This window comes from Oryctolagus cuniculus, chromosome 13 (assembly GCF_964237555.1).
Source record: "Oryctolagus cuniculus chromosome 13, mOryCun1.1, whole genome shotgun sequence".
NCBI lineage: Eukaryota > Metazoa > Chordata > Mammalia > Lagomorpha > Leporidae > Oryctolagus > Oryctolagus cuniculus.
In genome coordinates, this window is record NC_091444.1 from 57032222 (window position 1) to 57059629 (window position 27408).

The window sequence follows — 27408 nt, forward strand, 5'->3', positions numbered from 1 at the left end:
ATAGGTATTCAGGGTATAAACCAGCAGATGGAAGATCTTTCTGTTTCTGTTTCTCTCTACCTTTCAAATAAAATGAAAATAATGAATAATTTTCTTAAAAAAAAGAAAAGAAGTACTTCCTTAAAAAATTTTAAATATATGTTGCAAGGGGTCTTCAACACTTTTGTAGAAAACTTGTATTATAAAGAAACTATTGGAGCTGGCTCTGTGGCATAGTAGGTTAAGCCCTACCTGCAGTGCCTGTATCCCATATGGGTACCAGTTCAAATCCTGATTGTTCCTCTTCTGATCCAGCTCTCTGCTATGGCCTGGGAAAGCAGTAGAAGATGGCTCAAGTCCTTGGGCCCATGTACCTGTGTGGGAGACCCAGAAAAAGCTCCTGGTTCCTAGTTTCAGGTCAGTCCAGCTTTGGCCATTGCAGCCATTTGGGGATTGAACCAGCGGATGGAAGACCTCTCTCTCTCTGTCTTTCCCTCTCTCTGACTGTAACTCAGCCTCTCAAGTAAATAAATAAAATCTTTCAAAAAAAAAAGAGATCAGTTTATTTTTTTAAAAAAAGAAACTATCCATAGATTTCCAAATTTTTACACAAAATAAACTTATTTCCACTTGTCCATGAACATTTTAAAGTACATTGTATTATATTTTCAGAAAAACAAACAAAAGCAACATCAAACAGACTCACTATGAAAATGAACAGTGCTTGTAGAGTTCCTTGTGTGTAGTTTCTGATAGACTATCCTGACCTCTAGTAGAGTTCTCAGTTTTTGGCACAGTTAATATTCACTGCTTTCACCATCTCTTCATTCTCAAGTATAGAATTACCAATACTAAAGACTGTATATTTAAGAGTTTAGGTTTCAACACACTTTTAATTATAAGCATGTGATTACGGATTTATGCATTTTCATCTTGATTCTGTTCCTCTGGTTCAGCTGTGATTTATTCTGCTTAACTTCAGAAAGAAATGTTTGGGAAAAGAGGGGCCAGAGGCACAGAGAGCAAAGTCCATGATAAATCCCATCAACTAGTTTTTACTTATAATGACAAAGTAGAGATTTGATATCATTTCACAGGTTGGAGAAAAAATTCTTCCCAAACACTCCTTTAAAAAAACTGCCTAGTGTTTGTCATGGAACTATAAAAACAGTTGGGTTTAAGTTTTAAAGTAGACATATATGTGTAAAATGACAGTAAACTTTAACAAGAGAACCAAGTTCCTACTTCTTTCCCAGGGACTCTGAACACTAGTAGATACCTATATAAAAGTAATCCACTGTATGTAAGGTCCTTGGTAGTTCAGCAATAACGTAATTTTTATATGCACACTTGTCTAAAACGCAAGTAAGTTTCAAAAACTAAAGAGAAAAGAAAGGAAATCATCTGTTTCATTCTAAGAGAAATATTAGGAAAGTGTGAGGTTCCATATTGATCTCACTTATCTATTTTTACCCTCTGTTTTCTGATACGATTTTTAATAGGTACAAAAGAAAATTTGTGGAAAATGGCAAATAAATCCTGCATAATCATCTTGAAATTAAGAAGTAGTTTTCTTCATCATACATGCACAAAAACAAAATCACATGTTGACACAAATTAGAGATAAGCAAATTGTAATGACTTATATTAACTAGTTGTGGGGAGCAACTGAGACTAGACTAAGTTACTGGAATTAAGACTTATTCTATGCATCTGCTCTCCCACAATATGGCGCTGGGGAGGAGTAAACTTCTACGCAGCTGCCTCTCGCCAACTTGACTGATAAACTGCAGGAGCTGATCCTGCTCCTGATTGGAGGAGAGCAGCATGCTCGATGTGTGGGCAGCAGAGTTGGGATTGGTGGAAGAGGACTATAAAGGAGGAGAGAGACAACATGCACCAGGAACATCTAAGGGGAACATCTGAAGGAACACCTGAGCAGCCCCCGAGAGAGCCGGCCGGCGGTGTGCCGCTCCTCCGCGGAAGCGGGGAAAGTGGCAGGGGGTGCCGCCCCTCCACGGAGGTGGAGGGGTCGGCAGCCAACCCGGGAAGGACCAGCAGCAAACCCGGGAAGGGCCGAGCAGACAAAAGAACAGCGCAGGGTCTAGTGTCGTTCCTCCGCAAATTGGGGAGCGAAACTAGTTGTCAAACATTTAAAATATCAGATACAGTTGTCTAGAAAACATTTTTAATATGGTTGCTGAGTTCCATCATTCCATTTTTACATTTCTTTTAAATAGTCAAAGCTCAGACAATGGGTTTCTCATCATGCCAATCCAAGAAATAGGTTCCATCCAGGTTTTTCAGTGATTTCCGACTTCGTATTCACAACCCAAGATATTGTTCAGTCCATCTGAACACATACCACTATGATCATTTCCTCTTCTCTGAAATTCTTTGCAACTCTGGCTTCTATCACAAAAGCCTCTGTCAGTTTTCTTCCTACCAGTCTAACTACTAACATCTGTAGGGGCTTCTCTTTCTCTGTTCATCCTATAAATATTATCCCTCTCCAGAAAGAGAATCAATTTTTTTCATATCTTATTATGTCACCATGCTCACTCAATAATCACCTTATTCAAGATGCCCAATTCTCAACCTCTAGGCCACGTTCAACTCATATAACCACCTGCCTGCTAGGCATGCCCATTTGTATGGTAACATAGAGGTGATCATGCACACTGATCAAATCTTTTCCTGTACAATTTGAACATCTTTAATCAAAAACCTAAAACTTGAAAGACTCCAAGATCTGAAACTTTGTGAGTGACAACGTCGGGCTTTAAAACATTTTAAGTTTCAGATTGTTAATTAGGGATGCTCAACAAGTAAAGTCTGTGCAAATGCTCCAAAATAAAAATTAAAAAAAAAAAACCTCTGAAATCAAACACTTCTGGTTCTAAGTATTTTGAATAAGGGATAGTAAATCTGTATTTTTTTATTCTCTTAGTTATTAATGCCTTCAGTCACTCAGGCACTCAAACCTAAATGCTACATACCTATCCACTATCTCTATTCCTTTTGGTTCTATCTCATTACTACCCCTCAGATCTTTCTTCTTATTGGCACCATATCTTTGTCATAAGTGCAGAACCTCTTCATTTCTCTAATCATGTACTATACCTATCTTGTAAGTGATATTTTGCTTCCAAGTCTAATTTGCCTCCATCTAGCCCTTCCCTATTGCTGCCAATTCATTTTTCTTAAATTTTTAACTTCTGCTTCCCAGGACTTCAGAATGTACCCCAGATTCCTCCACCAGGAATATGCAGGTGCACACAGGTGTGTTTTGGGAGCCTCTGTCCAGGTTCTGCTCTCACAACTCAATACTCCCCCAATGCAATCATCATTTGCTCCTGTGTCCATTCATTCATATCTTATTTTTCCCTCTCTTTACTTTGATTTCTCTCACTCTCTATTCATTCCTCTAATAATCAAGAATCACAGTCACTAAAAAGATGTGGCTTCTCCATAGGTATTTAGTATCTGCTCTATAGTTTATGACCTATGAGTGGGCTTCAAACAGTTCACAGAAAACTGCATTATCTTTTTATTTCATTTCACCATGAACATTTGGAAGCTCCCTTGTATAGGATAAAGCACATCTAAATGCTGCTGCAGAAATCAAGCTGGGGGGAAATTACAACTACAGTGGAGAGGGAGAGGTAATTAATCACTTTCACTACATTCAATATATACAGGTTTGAGGGTGATTACATTTAAAGCTGGTTGGCAAGGAGATCCCGAACTCAAACTCAGTGCATTATGGGATTGTGGGCGTCCCAAGAAGCCTCTTAACTGCTGCATTAGATACCTGCCCATGAATTTTAGTCATTTTTAAAAAATGAAAAGTGAAATTGTATATTATAACACATTTGGAATTTCAGAATTACACTTCTGAAAGTGGTGATTTATTTCTTTACTTTTTGACACATTCGATCTACACATGTCTGATGTATGTAAATCTTTCCAAAAAGTTTTCTGTTGTTTATCTTGTAATGATCTGTCTTCCATATAATATAGAATGTAAGATACATTAAGACACATATTATTTCTTTTTTTTTAAGATTTATTTTTATTTGTTTGAAAGAGTTACAGAGAGAGGTAGAGCCAGAGAGAGAGAGAGGTCTTCCATTCCACTGGTTCACTCCCCAAATGGCCGCAAATACCAGAGCTGAGCTGATCTGAAGCCAGGAGCCAGGAGCTTCTTCCAGGTCTCCCACAGGGGTGCAGGGGCCCAAGCAGTTGGGCCATCTTCTACTGTTCCCCCAGGCCATAGCAGAGAGCTGGATCGGAGGAGGAGCAGCTAGGACTAGGCATCTATATGGGATGCAGGCACTGCAGACTGCGGCTTTAACCCATTGCGCCACAGTGCCGGCCCCAACACATACTATTTTTTATTCACTGCTGTAATATATACACAAAAAATGCCTGGTATATACAAAACATTCAAAAAATCAATGAACAAATAACCATAGAATATTTGGACCAGAGGACAAATCAAACGGCAATGGGGAGTGGTGGAAGAAGTGCCATGAAGGCAAAATCCATCTTACTTAACCTAACGGCAAAAGGTGAAGCATTTCATACTGGTAAGAATAGATTATCGTAAATAAATACCAAAGATATTATTAATGCCTGATAACCAGTGGCTTGGAAATGTAATTCTGAAATTCCAAATGTGTTGTAATATACAATTTTACTATTCTTTTTTTAAAAATGACTAAAATTCACGGGCAGCTATCTAATGCAGCAGTTAAGAAGCTTCTTGGGACACCCATAATCCCATAATGCACTGAGTTTGAGTTCAGGATCTCCTTGCCAACCAGCTTTCTGCTAATCTACACCTGGGGAGGCAATGGTTATGTCTCAAGTAGTTAGGTTCCTGCTACCCATTGGGGAGATCCAAACTGAGTTCTAGGCTCCTAGCTTTAACCTGGCAAACTGCCAGTCAGTAGGGCATTTTGGAAGTAAACCAGTAGATGAGGATCTTTCTTTCTGTCTCTGTCTCTTCCTCTCTCTCCTCTCTCTAATAAACAAAAATTTCAAAAATAAAAATGACTAAACCCAGTCATAAAGCAAATCTCAAAACTGAAGCTATTAAATACTATCCATAATATTAAATGTTATATCACATACAATTGTAAGCCATAATAATTATAATTGTAAGCAATAATGTTTAGATTTAGAACTGAAATATAGCAAATTGATAGACCACTTTTCAAAATAAGCTCTAGAATTAAGGATTCCTTTCTTCCAGTAAGCCAGAGAGAATTTTCTATACTGTATCCATAAAATTTTCTAAAGTTATATATTCCAGAATTTGTAAATTGCATATTCTTAATCCAAAAACTCCACTGATTATATAAAGCAAAATTCAATTTTATCCACTAAGAGTGGAGAGAGGTTACAAAATCATCTAGTATGTGACTACAGGACTGATGAGTTCAATCAGAGAACATTTTAAGAATCAATAAGGAGATTTTCTACTGTAAGTTAGGAGAACCTCAAAATTTGAAAATGACACTTTTTTTTTTTTCTTGGTAGACCTCAGCAAGTTTATTTTCTTTGAATAAATGTGGCCTGACTATGAATTTGTACCCTGTCAACTTTGTTTCTGTCTGCTTTTCCATACAAAGGGAATTATCCCAAACTTCCTCTGTGAAGCGAGCATCACCCCAGTTCCCAATCTCACTTTCCAACTCGACTGCTGGAGTCCTGAGTTGTGGGTGTCCATACTCTCCATGTAGGTCCACTGTGTCCCTCTAATTTTCGTAGTTTCCTCTGCCATTTTCTTCCTAACTCTTCCCTGAGACTACACTCTCTCCACCTTTTTTAAGCTATCTTCTCCTGGACTAGAGCAGTAAGTTCCCTCCCTACTCTACCATGTTGGAACCACATAAATAACACATTGATTTATTAATCTGACTCGAGTTCTTTTTCAATTTTCAGGATTATTTTTTTTTACAGGCAGAGTGGACAGTGAGAGAGAGACAGAGAGAAAGGTCTTCCTTTTGCCATTGGTTCACCCTCCAATGGCCTCCGAAGGCAGGAGCCAGGTACTTCTCCTGATCTCCCATAGGGTGCAGGGCCCAAGTACTTGGGCCATCCTCCACTGCACTCCCTGGCCACAGCAGAGAACTGGCCTGGAAGAGGGGCAACCGGGACATAATCCGGCGCCCTGACTGGGACTAGAACCCGGTGTGCCGGCGCCTCTAGGTGGAGGATTAGCCTAGTGAGCCGCGGCGCCAACTTCTTCAGGATTATTTTAATGATTAATATTTTCCCATATAAAAAAAACTGTGGTTAACATTTAATCAAATTGCAGTATGGTTCATTCATTATAAGTCATAATTAATAGCACTTGAACAGCCTATAAAAAACATAGCCTAAGAACAGAGAGCAGAGCCAATCTTCAGAGTGCAACTTGGCCTCAGTCTCATGCCATGTTAGCCTCCAAGAGAATTCCTGAAACAGCAAGAACTTTCACAGAGCAAGGCATGACATACATCTGACCTGCAGAAGAAATGTAACATTCCAAAGCCAAAATGTTTGAGTAGTAAATGATTCGATACAATTTTAAGTTTTAATAATTTCAATCAGTGAGAATTTCAGTTGATGGTTTCCCTCTTTTTTTAAAAAAAAAAAAAAGAGTATTTCTTTAGTATCTTCTGAAATTTCCCATTCCTGTTTATCCCATAGGAATGTAGAAAGAGGCACCAAGATAGTATGAGTAAAGTTTTTTAAACTCCCGGGAAGAAAGGTGTTAAATATCTAGCATTATTAATGTCTTCTGTCTAGCAAACTATAGTATGAAGATCAGAAAAATATGCTTTGTGCTTTAGGTAAAATATTTTGACAAACCAAATAAGTACCAGATGGAACAGAGGTTACAATCATAGTTAAAACTTAGAAGTATAACTAATTTTTATAACAAAATCACAACCTTTTTAATATCTTTATAAATTTGAGCTATTTGGGGGCTAGCGCTGTGGTGTAGTGGGTTGGGCCACAGCCTGCAGTGCTGGCATCCTATACAGGCACTGGTTCGAGTCCTGCCTGTTCCACTTCCGGTCCAGATCTCTGCTGTGGCCTGGGAAAGCAGTGGAAGATGGCCCATGTCCTTGGGCCCCTGCACCCCCATGGGAGACCCAGAAGAAGCTCCTGGCTTCTGCCTTCAGAATGGTGTAGCTCTGGCCATTGCTGCCAACTGGGGAGTGAACCAGAGGATGGAAGACCTCTCTCTCTCTCTGTCTCTGTCTCTGTCCCTGACTCTCCTTCTCTCTCAGTGTAACTCTGACTTTCAAATAAATAATTAAATCTTAGAAAAATAAAATAAAATAAATTTGAGCTATTTTAACTGGTATCTAGGACATTTACTGTCATGCAGAAAACAAAGAAACAAAAAGACCATTATCTACACAATGCTATCATTAGTGAATTGCTGGATTCACAACTCTGTGACTCATGATAAAACCTAATTCAGTTTTCTATCATATCAAAATAACTACGTTGTAAATCAATATCCATTTAAAAGAATCATTCTACATGTGCTGAAAAGGGTGGGGGAACAGCACATCTTTTTAGAATTTACCTTGAATGATAAATTGCTCCATGTTTCCTTTGAAAGGCTGCATGTGCTCTTCTGAGGAGACCTGATATACTTTCCCCGCTTCAACCTCACAGGCTGAAATTAGAGAAAAACAATGTTTAAAGCATCACAATGACAATAGGGCATTAAAACAATGGTAACATCTTATCATCAGTGTTCCAGAAAATCCTGCTAACCACCCTAACTGCCATGTTTGGCAGATATTTTGAAAACATCCAATTTCTGACATAAGAAGTTTATGATCAACATTTTCTTTCAGAGAATCTTAAAAAAAGATTCTTCATAATCTGTAACCCAGCCCCATCACATCCAATCAAATCCTTTCACCTTTCAATTTCAGTCTCTTTAACTGTAAAAGGGGCATGTAAAAGAGGCATGGAGCCTACCTCTCAGTGCAGTTACAAGCATCAGTCCGTCGATAGATGTAAAGTGTTAGAATACTGGCTGACATATACTAAAGTGATATTTAACTATTTTCTATAACTATTATCAACTGGATTAAAATATAATTTTATCCTTAACTAAAGTCAGAATTTATGAAAAGTAACAAATAACAACAGCACTGGTAATGTCAATACAGTGACCAATAGTTACAGAGGAACTACTATATACCATATGTTTTTTAACTTATTCATGAACTTAATAATTAGAATAAGTCAGTAAGGTAGACATTATTATCCCCTTTTAACAGATGAGGAAGTTAAATCTCAAATAAGGTGCTAATGTTCCAACCAGAGGATGGAAGACCTCTCTCTCTCTCTGTCTCTGTCTCTGTCCCTGACTCTCCTTCTCTCTCAGTGTAACTGAGATAAAAGCAGATTTTTAGTTAAAATACTGATCTGAAATGAAAGTTAATATTCTTTGCACGCCTCTGGTATCATAACCATCTACAGATCCAGCTCATGGGAAAATGTAATAAAAGGTAAGTTTCTTTTGGTGCATTTTTTAAATTCATGAATAAGTTTTTATAATATTCATTTTCATGAACTTTTAGACGACACTTCTGCATAAATTTTTTTTTTTACTTTTTTTTTTTTTTTTTTTTGACAGGCAGAGTGGATATTGAGAGAGAGAGAGACAGAGAGAAAGGTCTTCCTTTTTTGCCGTTGGTTCACCCTCCAATGGCCGCTGCGGCCGGCGCGCTGCGGCCGGCGCACCGCGCTGATCCGATGGCAGGAGCCAGGAGCCAGGTGCTTTTCCTGGTCTCCCATGGGGTGCAGGGCCCAAGCACCTGGGCCGTCCTCCACTGCACTCCCTGGCCACAGCAGAGGGCTGGCCTGGAAGAGGGGCAACCGGGACAGAATCCGGCTCCCCGACCGGGACTAGAACCCGGTGTGCCGGCGCCGCTAGGCGGAGGATTAGCCTAGTGAGCCGCGGCGCCGGCCTCTTCTGCATAAATTTAAAAAAATGCTCCAAAAAACCTTACCTTTTAATTTCATTTTTTACAAACTTTTTAATGTACTTTCATGTCTCTCAGAAAATTTCCAAAGAAATATCTATAATTAGTGTAATAACAAGAAAAACGAATCAATTCAAAATTTAAAACAAAATTCTGGAGAGATAGAGGACTGACTCAGGAAAACCTATCACTATAATTCTAAAGAAAAGTTGCCAGTTCTCCAAGGAGACTATAATTGTACTTTAACATTTTCTTTCAACTCTAAAATTGTATTTCCCTTTTCAGCCTCCAGACCACTGACTTGCCTAAGCAGAGAAATACGGGAGGGCTGAATTGTTAGCACACAAGCTGCCTATCCAAGATAAAAGATAATTAATTAGGTGCAGAAAAATCTACGACCAACTGAGGCACAGCCAGGGTTCTCTCTGCCCATATGCCCCTTGCTTTTCGCCTAGGAAGTCTCTTACACATTAGGAGACTGCCCAACCCATATCACTAGCTCAGTTCCAGATTCATACATTAAATAGCCACTGATACTAAATGCTCAGTATTTTCAATACAAACCTCACCATAGCCTTCTCTAAACTTGATTCTTTTCTTTTTTCTCTCTGTTGGTGGTATAAACACCTAATCTAATGGCTTTAGTTGAGGATCTCCAAGGTGGTAAAAAAAACAAAACAAACAAACAAAAAGGTAGAAAGTGTACTCTCAGGGGAGAACTAGAGAGAAAACTGTAGTGGGAATTCTACAGCAGGAAGAGGAATGTTGTGGACCTGTGAGGAAGGTACAAACACACAGCACCAACAGGGACACAACACACTAAGCAGCTGAGAGCCAGAGCAGCCAGCAGCTTGGAGATGGGGGTGAAACCAAATAGCAACAGCCCGTGGTGATATGGAGAGAGTCTGGCCTGGAGCCTTAGGGGAGAGTAGGTCCCCACAGACCCAGTGGAAATAAAAGGGGCACATTTCTCTCACCCTATCCTCCCCACAACAGTGCCCAATGCCCAGCTGAGAGAGGGCAGGCACCATTTTGGGCTCTGATAGCGGCTTCACCTTATACACATGCATAGCAACTGGCTGAGACAAAATACCATCATCTCAGCAGTACTGGAGGCAGTGGTGGAGAGAGGGCAACATTTAGCTAGTGACTTTTGTGTATGCATGTGAACCAAACATTCTGGCAGAGGGAACAATCTGTGGTCTCCACTGACTTTGAGGCTGGCTGGGAGGATAGACATGGGGCTGGCACTCACGTAGGACTGTGAGATGCCCCCAGCCTCCCAACATACCACAGACCCTGGGGCTCAAGCTGTCTAGGCAGAGCACTGATGGACAATTGGCTCTCGTGGACAAAACAAGCTGGCATGGCAGAGTGGCAATTCTGCAATGAGTGACAATGGGAGCCTTGTGCGCTGAGACTGTTGGGACTCAGTGGCTGCATAAAAGGTTGCAGGGAGTAGCTGAGTCTTTGGGTAATCACTGCATGCAGCTCCATAGGCTGGGAGCTCCCTGGATGTCTAGGGTGGGTCACTGCAGTGGGAATCATGATCAGAGTGAGGACTATACAGATCATTTGTTTGGTTCATGTGGTATCGAAGATGAGTGCTATACCCATTGGGGGCTAAAATCTGGGCATTGATAACCTTGGAGGAGAGGAGACGAGAGTGTGGTCACACCAACAGAGGTGACAATTCCACAACTTCTATTAACAAGAGATCTAGTGCGCCCAATATGGGTGTTACCATGGATACTTGCCCTACCCTAGAACACTGATCAGAGCTTCCTGGCCACACCTTCACTCACGTCTTGGTATTCACTGAAAGTGAAGATATTCCACTAAGCCACAGAGGTATAGTTCAAAGATAAAAGCCATCAGAAGAGAAAACCAATAAGTATCTCTACAAATGCCTAAAAATAAAGGCAGAAATTCAAGAAACAAGAATAAGGAAGACATCATGACTCCCCCAAAGGAACATAACAACATTTTCAATATTAGAATGTGATGAACAGATTGATGAAAAGCAGGAAATGGAATTCAAAAAATTAATCATAGGAATACTCAAAAGCAATCAGAAGCAAATCTAGGAAGTGAGGAAATTCATACATGATACAAATGAAATTTTTACCTCTGAAATTGAAATTTTAAAGAGAAATAAAAATGAAATATCAGAAATGAAGAATGCAATAGATAAATAAATTGTGGTAGAAAGCCTTAACAGACTTCATGAGGCAGAAGAAAGAATATCTGTTAGAAGATAAATTTTTGTAAATTTTTCAGTCAGACCAAAAACAAGAAGAAATTAGAAAATTTAAAACAGTGTTGGAGATTTATGGAATACTATCAAACAACCCAACATGGGGGTCTTAGGAGTTCCTTAAGGTGTGAAAAGAGAGAATGGAGTAGAAGGCCTATTTAGTGAAATAATTACAGAAAACTCTCCCAATTTGGTGGAAGAAAGGGAAATCCAACTACAGGACGCACATAGAATTTCTAATATTCATGACCAGAAAGAATTTTCACCATACATATTGTAGTCAAACTTTCAACAATAAAGTATAAAGAAAAGGTTCTAAATGTGCATGAGAGAAATGCCAGATTTCTTTCAGAGAGTCTACAATTAGACTCATACATGAGTCTTCAGGCCAGGAGAGAATGGAGAGACATAGTCCAAGCCTTCAGAGAAAAAAAAACTGTCAACCCAGAATATTATACCCTGCAAGGCTCCCATTTATAAATGAAGGTGAAATAAAGACCTTCCATAACAAAAAGAAATGAATTTGTCACCACTCATTCATCCATACAAAAATGCTTAAGGATGTGCTACACACACAATTCAAAAAGACAGCCATCGTTATGAAAGAAAGTGAAGACAGAAGATCTGCCAGTAAAAGTACAAAAGAAATCCAATTAAACAATAGGAATATTTATGGAAAAAATGACAGGGTCAAGTCACTATGCATGTATTGAATATAAATGGCTTCAACTCTCCAGATAAAATTACAGAATGGCTGAATGGATTAAAAAAACAAGACTCATCTATTTACTGCCTACAAGAAACACATCTCATCAACAATGGTATCTGCAGATGGGAAGTGAAAAGGTATTCCACGCTGATGGAAACAAAAAAGAGCCATTCTAATATCAGACAAAATAGACTTTAATACAAAAACTGTTAGATGAAGAGTGGCACTATGTAATGATTAAGGGATCAATTCAGTAGGAGATGCGATTATAATAAATGTGTATGTACCCAATTATAGGGCACCTGACTATTTAAAAGAAATGTTAAGGGATCTAAAGGGAGATATAGACTCCAATACAACAGTAATGGTGGGGCTACAACACCCAAACAGATCAACCAGACAGAAAATCAGCAAAGAAACAAAGGAGTTAATCAACACTATGGACCAAATGGACTTAACTGATATCTACAGAACTTTTCATCGTACAGTTGCAGAATACACATTCTTCTCACCAGTACAGGGAGTGACCATATGCTATGCCATAAAGCAAGTCTCAGCAAATTCAAAACAATTGAAATCTCATCAGGCATCTTCTCTGACCAAAATGGAGTGAAGCTGGAAATCAACAACTCAAGAATCTCTTTATCATATACAAACACCTGGAGACTGAACAACATACTTCAGAATGAACAGTGGGTCATAGAAGAGATCAAAAGAGAAATAAAAAAAATTCTGGAAATGAATGAAGACAAGAATGTATCATCTCAAAACTTATGGGATACAGCAAAAGTAGTGTTAAGAGAGAAGTTGATAGCAATTGTTGCCTACATCAAGAAATTGGAAAGGTATCAAAAAATGCATTATCAATGTATCTCAAGGACCTAGAAAAACAACAACAAAGCAAGCCCAAAATTAGTAGGAGGAAAGAAATAATTGAATTATAGAAGAAATAAACAAAATTGAAACGAAAAAGAAAAAACAATATAAAAGATCAGTGAAATGAAGAACTGTTATTTGAAAAAATGAACAAAACTTATACACTATTGGCCCAACTAACCAGAAAAAGAAAGATAAGACCCAAATCGATACAATTAGATATTAAAAAGGAAACGTAACAACAGATACCACTGAAATAAAAATAATCCAACAGTTACTACAAAGAACTATATGCCAATAAATTGGCATAGAAGAAATGGAGAGATTCCTGGATACATACAATCTACCAAAATTGAGTTATGAAGACACAGAATACCTAAACAAGTAAATAACCAAGACAGATACTGAACCAGTAATAAAGACCCTCCCAACAAAAGAAAGTCCAGGACCAGATGGCTTCACTGTTGAATTCTACCAGACATTTAAAGAATTAATTCTAATTCTTCTTAAGCTATTAAAAACAAGTGAAATGGAGGGAATCCTCCCAAACTCCTTCTATGTAGCCTTCATCACCTTGATTCCTAAACCTGAAAAAGATAAAACAGAGAAAGAGAACTGTAGACCACTATTCCTGATGAACACAGATGCAAAAATCATCAACATAATACTACCTAATAGAATCCAACAACAGATCAGAAAGATCATTCACCTGGACCAAGTGGTATTTATCCCTGGTATGCAGGGATGGTTCAACATTCACAAATCAATCAATGTGATACATCACACTAACAAACTGAAGAACAAAAACCATATGGTTATCTCAATAGGTGCAGAGAAAGCATTTGATAAAATACAACATCCTTTCATGATGCAAACCTTAAGTAAATTGGGTATAGAATGAATATTGCTCAATACAGTCAAGGAAATTTATGACAAACCTATGGCCAGCATCCTATTGAATGCAGAAAATTTGGAAGCATTTCCCCTAAGATCTGGAACCAGACAGGGATGCCCACTGTCATCATTGTTATTTAATATAATCCTGGAAGTTTTAGCCAAGGTATTAGACAAAAGAAAAAAAGAAAAAGGAAACCAAGAGATGCAAATTAGAAAGGGGGAAATCAAACCATCCCTATTTCCAGAAGATATGATTCTGTAGATAGGGGATCCAAAAGATTGCATTGAGAAACTATTGAAACTCATAGAAGAATTTGATAAAGTGACAGGATATAAAATTAACACACAAAAATCAGTTACCTTTGTATACACAGACAATGCCATGGATGAGAAAGAATTTTTAAAATCAATCCCATTCACAATAACTCAAACAAGCATTAAATACTTTGGAATAAATTTAATCAAGGATGTCGAAGATTTCTATGATGAAAATTAAGAAAACATTAAAGAAAAAAAATAAAAGATGACATTTAAAAATGGAAAAATCTTTCCATATTCATGGACTGGATGAATCTATGTCATCAAAATGTCCATACTATCAAAAGCAATTTACAGATTAAATGTGATCCCAATCAAAATACGAAGGACATACTTCTTATCTAGAAAAAATGAGGCTAAAATTTATATGGAAACACAGGAGACCCCAAATAGCTAAAGCAATCTTATACATCAAAAAAAAAAAAAAAAAAAAAAAGCCAGAGGCTTTACAGTACCGATTTCAAGACATATTACAGCGCAGTTTTAATCAAAATAGCCTGGTACTAGCACAAAAATAGACATGTAAATCAATGGAACTGAATAGAAACTCCAAAAATCAATTCACGCTTCTACAACCAATATATATTTAACAAATGAGCTAAAAGCAATCCCAGGAGAAAGGACAGTCTCTTCCACAAATGGTGCTGGGTAAACTGGATCATCATGTGGGGAAGTATGAAATTAGACCCCCTACCTTTCACCTTATACAAAAATCCACTCAAAATAGATCAAACACCTAAATCTATGACTTGATACCATCAAATTACTAGAGAACTTTGGGGAAAGTATGCAGGACATTATAATAGGCAAAGACTTCTTAGAATAGGCCCCAGAAGCACAGGCAATCAAAGCTAAAATTGACACATGGGATTACATGAAACTGAGAAGCTTCTGCACTGCAAAAGAAACAGTAAAATGAAGAAAGTAACCAACAGAATGGGAGAAAATATTTAAAAAACTACACAACTGATAAAAGGTTATTACCTATGATATATAGAGAGCTCAAGAAATTCAACAGCAACAAAACAAAATCCAGTTAAGAAATAGGCAACCCATTTAAGAATGTTGCCATTTTACAACCCAGTTAAAAAAAGGACTTGAACAGGAATCTTTTTCAAAAGAAGAAATTCAAATAGCCATGAAAGACATTATAAAATGCTCAGGATCATTAGCCATCAGGGAAATGCAAATCAAAACCACAATGAGGTTTCACCTTACCCATGGTAGAATGGCTTTTATACAGAAATCAACAAACAACAAATGCTGGTGAGGTTGTGGGGAAAAAAGGTATGCTAATTCACTGTTGGTGGCAATGTAAACTGATCAAGCTACTGTGGAAGACAGTATGAAGATACTTCAGAAATTTGAATACAGACTTACCATATGATCCAGCCATTCATCTTCTGGTAATTTATCAAACCAAAATAAATTAGCACAGGAAAGATTTATCTGTACCCCCATGTTCACTGCAGCTCAATTCACAATAGCTCAGTTATGGACTCAACCCATATGTCCATGAACTGAAGACTGGATAAAGAAAGTATGGTATATATACAGCATGGAGTACTACTTAGCTGTAAAAAAAAAAATGAAATCCCATCGTTTGCAACAAAATGGATGCAACTGGAAATCATTTTACACAGTGAAATAAGCCAGTCCCAAAATGATAGATATGTTTTTCCTGATCAGGGGTAACGAATAGAGTACCTAAAATGTAATATATTGGAGTGAAATAGACATTTTGAGTTTCAATGATTGTTTACAATACTTGTCTCTTCTGTTGAAGAACAGTGTTAAACTCTTTAGTTAGTGTAGGGTTAACCTTATAATCATGAAATAAACTGAAAGTATATCTTTGTAAAAATTAAGAATGGGAATGGGAGAGGAGGAGGAAGAAGGGTTGGAGCATGGGCGGGAGGTAGGGAAGTATCACTGTGTTCCTAGATCTGTATTTATGGAATACATGAAACTTGTATAGGTTAAATAAAATTTTAAAAATAGCTCTAGTCAAAATAGGAGAGTTATTCTCAACTCTATCTTTATTGTTATCTCCTAAATTTATCTTAAGTTACTGTTACCATCTCCCTTCCTTCTCTATTCTGATACAAATGCCCTCATCATTCCTATCATAGCTAACTGTAAAAACCACTTACCTGGGCTTTCTCTCATCTTCCACAGATCCATATTCCTCCTAATTTTTAAACTATCCAGAAAAGACCAGACCTGTTAGTGATAATTGTTAGTGATCACTGCTCTCCCAGACATAGTCTGAAGAGGGGGAAAAAGACAGACCCTAAGACATGAAAGTTCAAACTATGATTTTTAAAATATTTTTAAAAGTGAAAGCTATATGCATTCAGCAGAAACTGATCTTCAAATTTTGATCTTTCACAGTACACTACCATCAGGAATGTATTTCTTCATGTTGTTGGGCAGCAATGGTGAGCCATAGTTCCCAGTTAATCAGATAATTACAAGGAAAAATGACTGTTATGCCACTGTGTACTATGTTGCCAGTGTTTCTTGGATACATTTACTCAATAATTGGCATATGATTTTTAGTACCTCATTATAAAATAGACCATGTTAGATGACTTAGTGAAACTCTAGGATCATGTAAGCATTCTCTGCAACCTTCAGGTAGGCTAGACTAAATGATGATGTTTGATGAATTAAGTGTATTAAATGAATTTTCAACTTTTGATATTTTCTAATTGCTAACCAATCTATTTATATATGATCCAGATATTGAACAAGTAGGAATGGCATTCAAGGTACTGCTCTAGGCATCCCAGATATTACTATGAATAAAACTGAAAATACCTCTGTCATCAGAAACTCTCTTTTACTATCCTATACAGTCTACACTTAATTATTTTTCAAGTTCAATAGGAAGAGTATAATATTAATAGCCTAATATTTAACAATTTAAGCCTTCATGAGAAAAAAAAATCCAGTTTCTTACCTGATCTGATTTCCAAAACCTCAACCCAGAGGCAAGGAAAACAAATATTTTGACTGTTAGCCATAATTATTTACTTTTCCGTCTTTAAATGTTAGCACATATAAATAACCAATACCTGTTTATTCATTATGCTATTGCATGTCTTGAATTCTAGAATGTTATAAGAATACCCTAAATGTAGGAAGCTGCAAAAGGTTATCTAATGAGTCTAGTGCCCTAACAGAAGATTTCTCTAGTTAGAAAAACAGAGTCAGATCTATCACAAAGTCTCCTAAATGGTGCTAACACTGTTCTGAATCTTCATTTTCACTCACTAACTTTTAAGCAATAGAACACTAAACAGATATGAAGAAAATGCATGTGATAATAATTTACCCCATATTCTATTTTATATCTTAAATTAATTTTTGCTTAATTTTATAAATACCCTTAATTCACATGAACTATACTCTTAATATAAATGTAAGCATTCTTTTCTATTTCTCTTGTCTTTTCCTCTTACTTAGAATAGAACTTCCTGATGACTGTGGGGATCAAGTAGAATTCCAGAATAGAAAACTGTGAGGACATTTACTGCCAGCCACATCTCATATCCACCCCTCTTTCTAAAAGGGTATTTCCTGTGATGTTCATTCACAATGCTTCCATGCAGCTTTTCACTTTCTGTGCTGCTCTAATCATTACCATTCTTAACTAAATCCTGAGCAGAAATCTCTCTTCAGTGTATCATCTATAGAATGGTACATCCAGAGGTTGCTTTAAAATACTTCAGATATACATGTATTCCCATAAATATTTGTTCAATTGAAAAGTTAACATTTTTCAGTCCCCCATCAATAGTTCAAGTTTTAAACTTTTTAAAACTGTATTTAAGGTATATAAATTTCATGTATTTCAAGTACACAGATTAAGGAACATAGCACTACTTCCTGCACTACCCTCCCACCACACTCCCACCCTTCCTCAACCCTCCTCTCAATTTTTTTTATTTTATTTTATTTATTTTTTTTTTTTGATTTTTTGACAGGCAGAGTGGACAGTGAGAGAGAGAGAGACAGAGAGAAAGGTCTTCCTTTGCTGTTGGTTCACCCTCCAATGGCCGCCGTGGCCGGTGCGCTGCGGCCAGCGCACCGCGCTGATCCGATGGCAGGAGCCAGGAGCCAGGTGCTTTTCCTGGTCTCCCATGGGGTGCAGGGCCCAAGCACCTGGGCTATCCTCCACTGCACTCCCTGGCCACAGCAGAGAGCTGGCTTGGAAGAGGGGCAACCGGGACAGAATCCGGCGCCCCAACCGGGACTAGAACCCGGTGTGCCGGCGCCGCTAGGCGGAGGATTAGCCTAGTGAGCCGCGGCGCCGGCCCCTCCTCTCAATTTTTACAACAATCTACTATCAGTTTACTTTCTACTCATAAGATTAACCCTATACTAAATAAAGAATTGAACAATTAGCGAAGAAAAAAAGAAAACACTGTGCCTCACAGTAGAGAGAAGGGCTGTAAACAATCACTGGAAGCTCAAATGTCAATTTCACTAGTATATATATTACCTTTTAGGTACTCTATTAGTTATTATAGATCAGGGAAAACATATAGTATTTGTAATGGTTTCCATTTGCATGCATTTGGTTGCAAAAGACAGGATTCCATTCTTTTTTATGGCTTAGTAGTATTCCATGGTATGCATGTATGAATATATATACACTATATATATATATATATATACACATATATATAGTTTAAATATATACCATAATTTCTTTACCCAGTCATTAGTTGATGGATATCAGGATTGATTCCATATCTTAGCTATTGGCAATTGAACTGCAATAAACACAGGAGAACAGGTAATTCTTTCAAATGTTGATTTAATTTCCTTTGGGTAAGTTCCCAGGAGTGGGATGGCTGGGTCATTGGGTAGGCTTATATTCAGCTTTTGAGTTATCTCCATACTATATTCCACAATAGTTGTACTAGTTTACATTCCTACTAATAGTGCATTAGGGTATCTTTTTCCACACAACCTCACCAGCATTTATTATTTGCTGATTTCTGAATTGAAAGCCATTCTAACTGAGGTGAAGTGAAAGCTCATTGTGGGTTTCATTTATATTTCACTTATGGCTACTGATCCAGAGCATTTTTTCATGTGTATCTGGCCATTTGAATGTCCTCTTTTGAAAAATGCTTGTTCATGTCCTTTGCTCATTTCTTAACTGGATTGTTTTGTTGTTGATGAGTTTCTTGAGCTCTTCATAGATTCTGGATATTCATCCTTTATCAGTTTCATACTTTGCAAATATTTTCTCCCATTCTGTTAGTTGCATCTTCACTTTGCTGTTTCTTTTGCAGTGCAGAACCTTCTCAGCTTAGTGTAATCCTATTTGTCTATTTGGCTTTTATTGCCTGTGCTTCTGGGGTCTTTTCCAATAAGTCTTTTCCTATGCCAGTGTCTTGCTGAGTTTCCCCGTATGTTCTCCTCTAGTAATATGATGGTATAAGGTCACAGATTCAGATCTTTGATCTGTTTTGAGCTGATTTTTGTATGAGGTATAAAGTAGGGGTCTTGTTTCGTACTTCTGCATGTGGAGATCCAATATTCCCAACACTATTTGTTGAAGAGACAGTCCCTTCTCCAGGGATTAATTTTAGCTCCTTTAAGATTAGTTGTCTGTAGATGCGTGGATTGATTTCTTAGAGTTTCTATTCTGATCCACTGGTTGGTCTGCATGTCTATTTTGTGTTAATACCAGTGTAGTTCCCAAAATGGGTACAAAGCTGGGAGACTGGAATGTAATCCTGGTCTCCCACATGAATGGCAGGAACCCAACTACTTGAACTATCATGTGCTGCCTCCCAGGGTATGCATTAGCAAGAAACTGAAATCAGAAGCAGAGCCAGGACTTGAATCCAGAGTCTCCAAATCAGTTGTGGGCCTCCCAACTTGGCAATTTAATTGTTTGGTCAAAAGCCCACACCAGATAGTTCAAGTCTTTAATGAGTCACAGAAAAGGTTTTTTTGTTTTGAGTAGAGTTTTTTCCCTCCTTTATCCTCATCTCCTACCATTCTTCATTTATACACATTATATTGCCAGTACTTAGAGCAATCCCAGGCAGGCAAAAATATAGTCAATGGTAATTTGCAGAGTTAATGTATAAATTAATTGTTTCATCAAGCCATAGTGAATGTGTTAATATATAATGTCATATTTGTTCAAATATATCCAAGTCTTTTCTCTATTGTTCATCAACCTGATATACTTCTCATAACCTGTTGTTAAACTTCTACTTATCCATCCATACCCAATTTTTGGTTCAACTACCACTCCAAAATAACAGGGTCAATTACCCCTTGGACTTTTTATCTACCAATTCTACAGACATATGTGAGTGATAGAGAATAAAAACAAGTCTTTGGATAAAATATATCTGGATCCAAGTAATAAGAGTAGAGTATAACCAGCTGTGAAATCTTGGGGGTATTTCCTCAATTATCTGAGCCCCAAATAGAAGCTGAACTAAAAGTGATAAGCACCAAGCTGACCATTAGGAATGTCTCAAAAAAATAGCTGTTAATGATTTTATCTCATTATATTCATTTGGTTATGTATCTCTGCCTCTGGTTGCATTTCACACTCCAAGAAGCTGAGGGCTATCCTATTCACTCTGTGTGTCTAGTGTCTGAAATAGAGGAAGAACTATAACCTCGTGTGAAAGAAATTGCTTTCAACCATACTTACAATCCTGAATTTCCTTAATTTGGATATTAAGTCTCCAATAATGACTGACTAACAACATCATATAAATCTTATGCAAAGTGTACCAAAATCCAAACTACCAAAGCTCTTCATTGTGATATAAAATGTGTATAATTATTTGTGTGTGGCTGTTGCTTTACTTATTTACTATATTAAGAAAGAAAGACCTGTTGGATTAAATACAGACAAAGAATGTCAAGTTCTAGAAATTACACAAGAGTACTAAAGGAAGTTCATGGAAAAAAGAACTAAAGACTAAATTTATTTTGGGAAAAATTTTGAAATCCATGGACATTCAAAGTATTCAGAAAATTCATAGAAACATGTATTTTGAAAAACTGATTGGATTTCAAAAGTTTTGTAACAAAATAAACCTATATTTTAACATCATTTTCTATGAATTTCTTGAAGTACCTTCACATATCCCTACACATGTATAATTATAATATATATTTCTGCATATTCAATACTATATATGAATATGTTCAATGTGATGAGATAATATACAAAGAGGAAGGAAACTTCTTTAAAAGACTGGATACTATTCTTCCCTTAAGTGTAGTATATCATGTTGCACAACATGTCATCCTGGCTATTGCTTATCAACTTTAAAACTGGTATGTGACTATGTAAATTTTTAAAAAATACCAAACACTACAATCTTACAAACTTGAAGGGTCATTTAAAAACATTATTAAAAACAGAACAAAGATAGAGTTCCTGGAAAACTTGTATTACAGTCAAATCCAAATATTAAAAAACATTTGTTAGGAGACTGTTGGCATAACTCAGTAATTCCAATCATGTCGACTTTTGTTTAAAGACCTTTCCAAGCCAAAAAGATTTTGTATCATGTTAAAGGGCTAATATTGGAAAGCATGCATTAAGTTTCCAAATACAAAGAAAAATCAAGCTTAGGGAAAGGAAGAAAAAAATTTTCAGACAGTTCCGCTGGTAAATGGGCTCTAGGGTATTCATGCCATCCACAGAGTGGCACACTACAGGGCAAACACAACCTTACTGCTGTCAGATTAAACCAAGAACATCACATGCCACTCCCTTCAATGAACCCTGACTATGAGGAGTCTGGTTATTTTTCTTAGGGAAATTGGAATATTTTAGCTGTAATTTATGCAAGCCTCCAAGTTCAATCAATGTTAATCACAGTTTATAGTCACTGCTTTTCTGTGAACTTCCAGAAGGTTTTATTGGCATGTACAAACCTGCCTCAGCAAATATAAAGGAAGCCACATAACAAAGGGGAAGAAACAAGGTTGATTAGATCAAGAAATTCTTCCAAAACCAAATTGTTTCCCATGTAAACCTGGTTTGTGCATTATCCTGCACTTGGTTTTAGGAAAGACAAAACACTCTAGCTTCTTAAAGAAGATCAGTGCAGACAGTGAGATACTTAGAAAATAGTTGTAACTACAGAGATTGGACCCCTCATTTAGTCTCCAGAAATTACTCCCAGAAAAAAAAAATTCTGCAGAATTGGCCCACCCACAGAGCTGCTCTTGATGCCACAATCAGGACCTGAAGTATGTGTTGGGTTCCAGAGATTCAACTGTTGGTTTGAGACTCAAACCTCACCTGCTAACTCTTCATCATCAAGCAAAATGCTGCCCTATGCCTTTCACTCTGCCACTCAGTGCTCACAGAGCCAGTGACTAAGAACAACAATGATTCAGGAAAACCCAGTCTCTCCATATCACTGCTTGATGGCAATAAACAAACAAACAATAGAAGCAGTACAAGATGATACCAACCTTCACCACTGCACACAAGCATATATATTGACAGAAACAGACATCACACACAGACAGAAAGGTACAGATTTGAGAAATATTTAGAAAGTAAAATGATCTGAACTTGGCAACAAACTAGAATGTTAATAAGTGGTCTGTCATGAAGAGTCAAACTTCAGAGTCAATTACGGAATCTTTTCAGAATCTTCCTACCAAAACTCAAATTCAAGCCATTTTTAAACAGTCTCTAGCAATAAGATCCATAAACAGGTTTCCAGGGCAATTCTAGTGCCGATGGGGTTGAAAACTTGGGTGGCTTGAGATACAGAATGCAGGATGAGAGCTGATTTCAGAAGAAACAAAATGAAGTTAGTTTTGAACTTACTGGGTTTTAGATGCTTTCAAGCATCAGAGATGTAAGATTGCAGGTCAGCATAGTAACAAAATTGAATATGGATATTATCACTTGAGGAAAGCATGTATAGTGAGAAAGGAGGGTGAATGCCAATCAGAATGTCAATTTTCAAGAAGAAGCAGAAAGACTGAGAAGACTATGAAGACCGACGACTCAGAAGGAATTTGCAGGTACAAGGAGAACCAGAAGTGAGTGGGGCTAATGAAGCTAATGGAATACTGAGCTACAAAAAGTCAAATGCAAAAGAGATACGGAATACAATAGGCATTGAAATAAAATGTCATTTTAATTTGGAAATGAGTGACCATAGTTTCAGCAATGCTAATAAAAGATAAATCATAATAGAGTGAGGAAGGAATGAACAGCAATGAATCAAAGAACTCAAAAGTTAACAAGGAATCTGCTATCATCTCCACTAATTAGCACAGTTATACAATTGAGCACTAATCTCTAAATCTCAAGAAGCACCAATGCAATGCTTCAGATTATGAGTGAGAATGACATTTCTACAGGGACAACTAGAATGAGTCATAATCTTTTTTCACTTGATTAAGACATACTTCATAATTACTTATGACATGCTATGTGTCAAGGTGATAGATTGACACTGGCTGGAGCAGACGATCCCTAGTCAAGTATGCCTCACAGATCATGTAAAACTTGGTTTGCGCTTATATCTGGCTTAGTGTAGGAATCCACATGCCTGAGAGCTGCAGTGCCAGTATCGCTGTACCGGAAGGTTTAATCGATGCTTATAGATCACAGCAAATGCATCCGTAATGGCTACCAACTTATTTTGAAAAATAACACAGATAGGAGGAATAAGTTCTGATGTACATGGTATAGTAGGGCAAATATTACTAATAATGCACTTTAATTCTAAAAGCAGAATTAGATATGGTCAAGGGGTATAAGCAATAATCAAATAAAAAGATGATACAGCAAATTTCAAAGTAATCATAGATCTCTAAAACTATAGAGGTAGAACATTCTTAACCATGGGTTAACAAAGACAAAACAAAGCTTGACAAAACTATATTTGCAACAATACTTATATAAACAGCCACAGAATAAAGGATTTTAAATGTACTCACCATAAAGAAATGATAATGCCAAGTACCCTGATTTTATAACTACACAATGCATACATGAATCATAACATCATATTGAACCTCATAAACATATACAAATATTATGTATCATAGAAAATAATTTATTTTAAAAAGATGATTTACAAATTGCATGCTCCTAAATAGCTAAAAATATTGAATTTTCCTATACTGCTATAGAATGCTATTAGTTAATATGTCTTAAAACATATTTGGGGGACTGGCACTGTGGCAACAGTAGGCTAAATCTCCACCTGCAGTGCCAGCATCTCATATGGGTGCCGGTTCATGTCCTGGCTGCTCCTCTTCCAATCCAGCTCTCTGCTCATGGCCTGGGAAAGCCATGGCTCAAATGCTTGGGCTCCTACATCTGTGTGGGAGACCCAGAAGAAGCTCCTGGCTCCTGACTTCGGATCATCCCAGCTCTGGCTGTTACAGCCATTTTATGATTGAACAAGTAGGTGGAAGACCTTTCTCTCTGTCTCTCCCTCTCTCTGCCTGTAACTCTCATTTAATAAATACAATCTTTTAAAAAAAATTGGGGATGACAGATGGGGAAACTTATAATAAGAAAAGTACCCTTAGCAGAAACTAACATGCTTATAACATTTCACAAATAGTTCTAGGCTTCTTCAATATATCTATTCATAACCATAATATTCTCAGGAACTAAAAGTTTGCTCAAACATTTCAGATTTATATATATATACTATTTTCAGGATTAAATTCTACTAATAAAGTGATATAATGCCTTACCCAGAGTATAAAAGTGATTCCATGGGACTTAAACAATGTAACTAATATCCTGTACATATGAACATATTCAGAGAACAGCCTCTGAAACTTTTTTGTAAGGAGAGAGCAAAATCATATTGATGGAATTAGGTAATAATTAATGTTCATCAGCAGTGTAAATGACCATCACTGATGTTTATGCAGAATCTTGATAATACTGGTCAGGTGCTTTGCTTCTATTTGCTGACCCCCAAAAATTTCATTAATTTTTTTAAGATTTATTTATTTATTTGAAAGGCAGAGTTATAGAGAGGCAGAGGCAGAGGCAGAGGCAGAGAGAGGTCTTCCATACACTGGTTCACTCCCCAGATGGCCAAAACTGCTAGAGCTGCACCAATCTGAAGCCAGGAGCCAGAAGCTTCCTCCAGGTCTCCCACGCAGGTGCAGGGGCCCAAGCACTGGGCCTTCCTCCACTGCTTTCCCAGGCCATAGCAGAGAGTTGGATCAGAAGTGGAGCAGCTGGGACTCAAACTGGCACCCATATGGGACGCCGGCACTGCAGGCAGCAGCTTCACCTGCTATACCACAGTGCCAGCCCCTGTCATCAAATTTTGACTTGAAGCATTGATGCTAGCAGTTCTGACTGGCCTAGAAATCTCAGAAGTTAATTGAGGGTCTCTGAAGTAAGACTGTCACCACAAGTCACTAATATCTTCCAAATATGATATGTGCTGATGCTGAAACTGACAGAAGTGACTCTACAGATGTTAATTTACATAAAGGTTTAGCAAATGCCTTAAACCAGCTGCAATGACTGACATTCACCAACTAACTGAAACACATGGTGCTTTGGCTGTTATTTGCCTTTGGAATGCTGTCTGGTTAGTGGGTTCCATTGTGGTATAAAAATTATGAATTAAAAAATATTAAATGATAAAGTTTATTTTCCCCAAGGAACAAGACTTTTACTCAAGAGTCTGGTTCCAAAATATAAAGTATTATTTTTGTTCTGTGTTTAAGATTTCAAAATTCAAGACACTACTCCCCCAGAAATATTTTCCTAGGTTGGGTCTATAAACAGAGAACTAACAAACGATATATTTAAAGCTAAGTAAAGCTTGGGACCTCCAATGTCTTGTCAGTTCAAATTTCCTAAATTCAAATGATGATTGTAGTGGAAAACATGGAATGAACCATATAAAAGAAGGAAGAGAAATGTCCATGCAGTAGGAAGGGAGAATAGTAAGAATAGAAGAAATTATGAGAAAATTATGAAGTAGTTGAAAGGCAGAGTGAGTTATTCAAATGCTTATGGAGGCACCATCTAGTCTCTCATTCAAAGGAACAATAAGTGTCAGAAAGAACTGGAATGATATCAAGGACTTAATAGGGGATTTTTGGGTTTTAAGTTTGTGGAAGCTTCAAAGTCTACTGTAAACACATCTCTAAAGGAAAAAAGAGCAGTAACTCTGACAAATTTTGAAAGTAGTTTAGGAATTCGAAGCAATTTTTCAACACAGTTGCAACAATCTCTAACATATACTGTGAGGATGAGGGGATTTATATGGAAGGAAATAAATACACTTCGAACTCCTATCGATCTATATCTAGTAGATCTCATCTCTAGGCATCATTTGATATTCTATTAATTCAGATGAAGGAATTGAAGGTACATTTATAAAATCAAAGAGAGAAGACCATAACAGTCAATGAGGCTTTGGAAGTGGTAGAACTTGATATGAACTTTTTCTCTTCCACCTGCTACCTCGGTACTTGGACACATCCATGCTATCCTGCTAAGCTTGATTTTCTGATCAGCAGCATGCAGTAAGTGACTGTTGTAGCCTCCAGGTTTGGGACAAGTGTTAATCTGTGTGAGGTGCACAGAACTTCTAGTAGAATCTTAATACATGGTAAATTTTAGCCTGTCTTAATTATAACAACTAGAAATGGTGCTAAGTTCCATGAGGTCTCAACTTCTAGAACACAGTAGAAGAATTTCAGACATTACTGGTAAATTAAAGGGCTTAGCAGAAGCTATGAATTCCAACAGACATGCATGCAAAGTTGTATACTTTAAGACACAAAGACCACTTTAGGATAGAAAGGTGACTAAATGACAAAAAAAAATCATGAGGTTAACCAAGTTTACAATAAATCGAATGCTATCAAAACCAAACACAATGTGGGGATTTATTAACTGACATGCTACTTATGCAGGTAAAACAGCTTTCTACCTGGGCTGGTGTTGTGGCTCAGGGGGTTAAGTAGCTGCCTGTACTACTGGCCATCCCATATGATTGCAAGTTTAAGTCATGGCCGCTATATTTCTAATTCAGCTAATGCAGCTGGGAAGGCAGTGAAAGATGGCCCATGTGCTTGGGCCTCTGCCACCCATGTGAGAGACCTGCTTGGAGTTCCACGTTCCTGGCTTCAGTCAGACCCAGCTTTAGGCCATTGCAGCCATCTGGGAGAGTGAACCAGTAGATGGAAGAGCTCTCTCTTGGTCTCTCCCTCTCTTGTAACTCTGCCTTTCACATAATAAAATAAATCTTAAAAACAACCCAGCAACTTTCTAATACAGTAAACAACATTAGTGAGAATCTTCCATACACTGTCCTGATCTTTCTCATCTC

The 27408-nt window shown here is 37.4% G+C and overlaps 1 protein-coding gene across 2 annotated transcripts in view; it reads right to left on the reverse strand.

Moving 5' to 3' along the window:
* The window catches only part of LOC100356313 (formin-2), a 355035-nt gene that overhangs the window by 100464 nt on the left and 227163 nt on the right, over positions 1 to 27408 (reverse strand). For both annotated transcript variants that reach the window (XM_008268219.4, XM_070055559.1), the window contains exon 14: positions 7574 to 7666. In XM_008268219.4, the coding sequence (XP_008266441.1) occupies positions 7574 to 7666 (93 nt within the window). The remainder of the gene's footprint in view (positions 1 to 7573; positions 7667 to 27408) is intronic.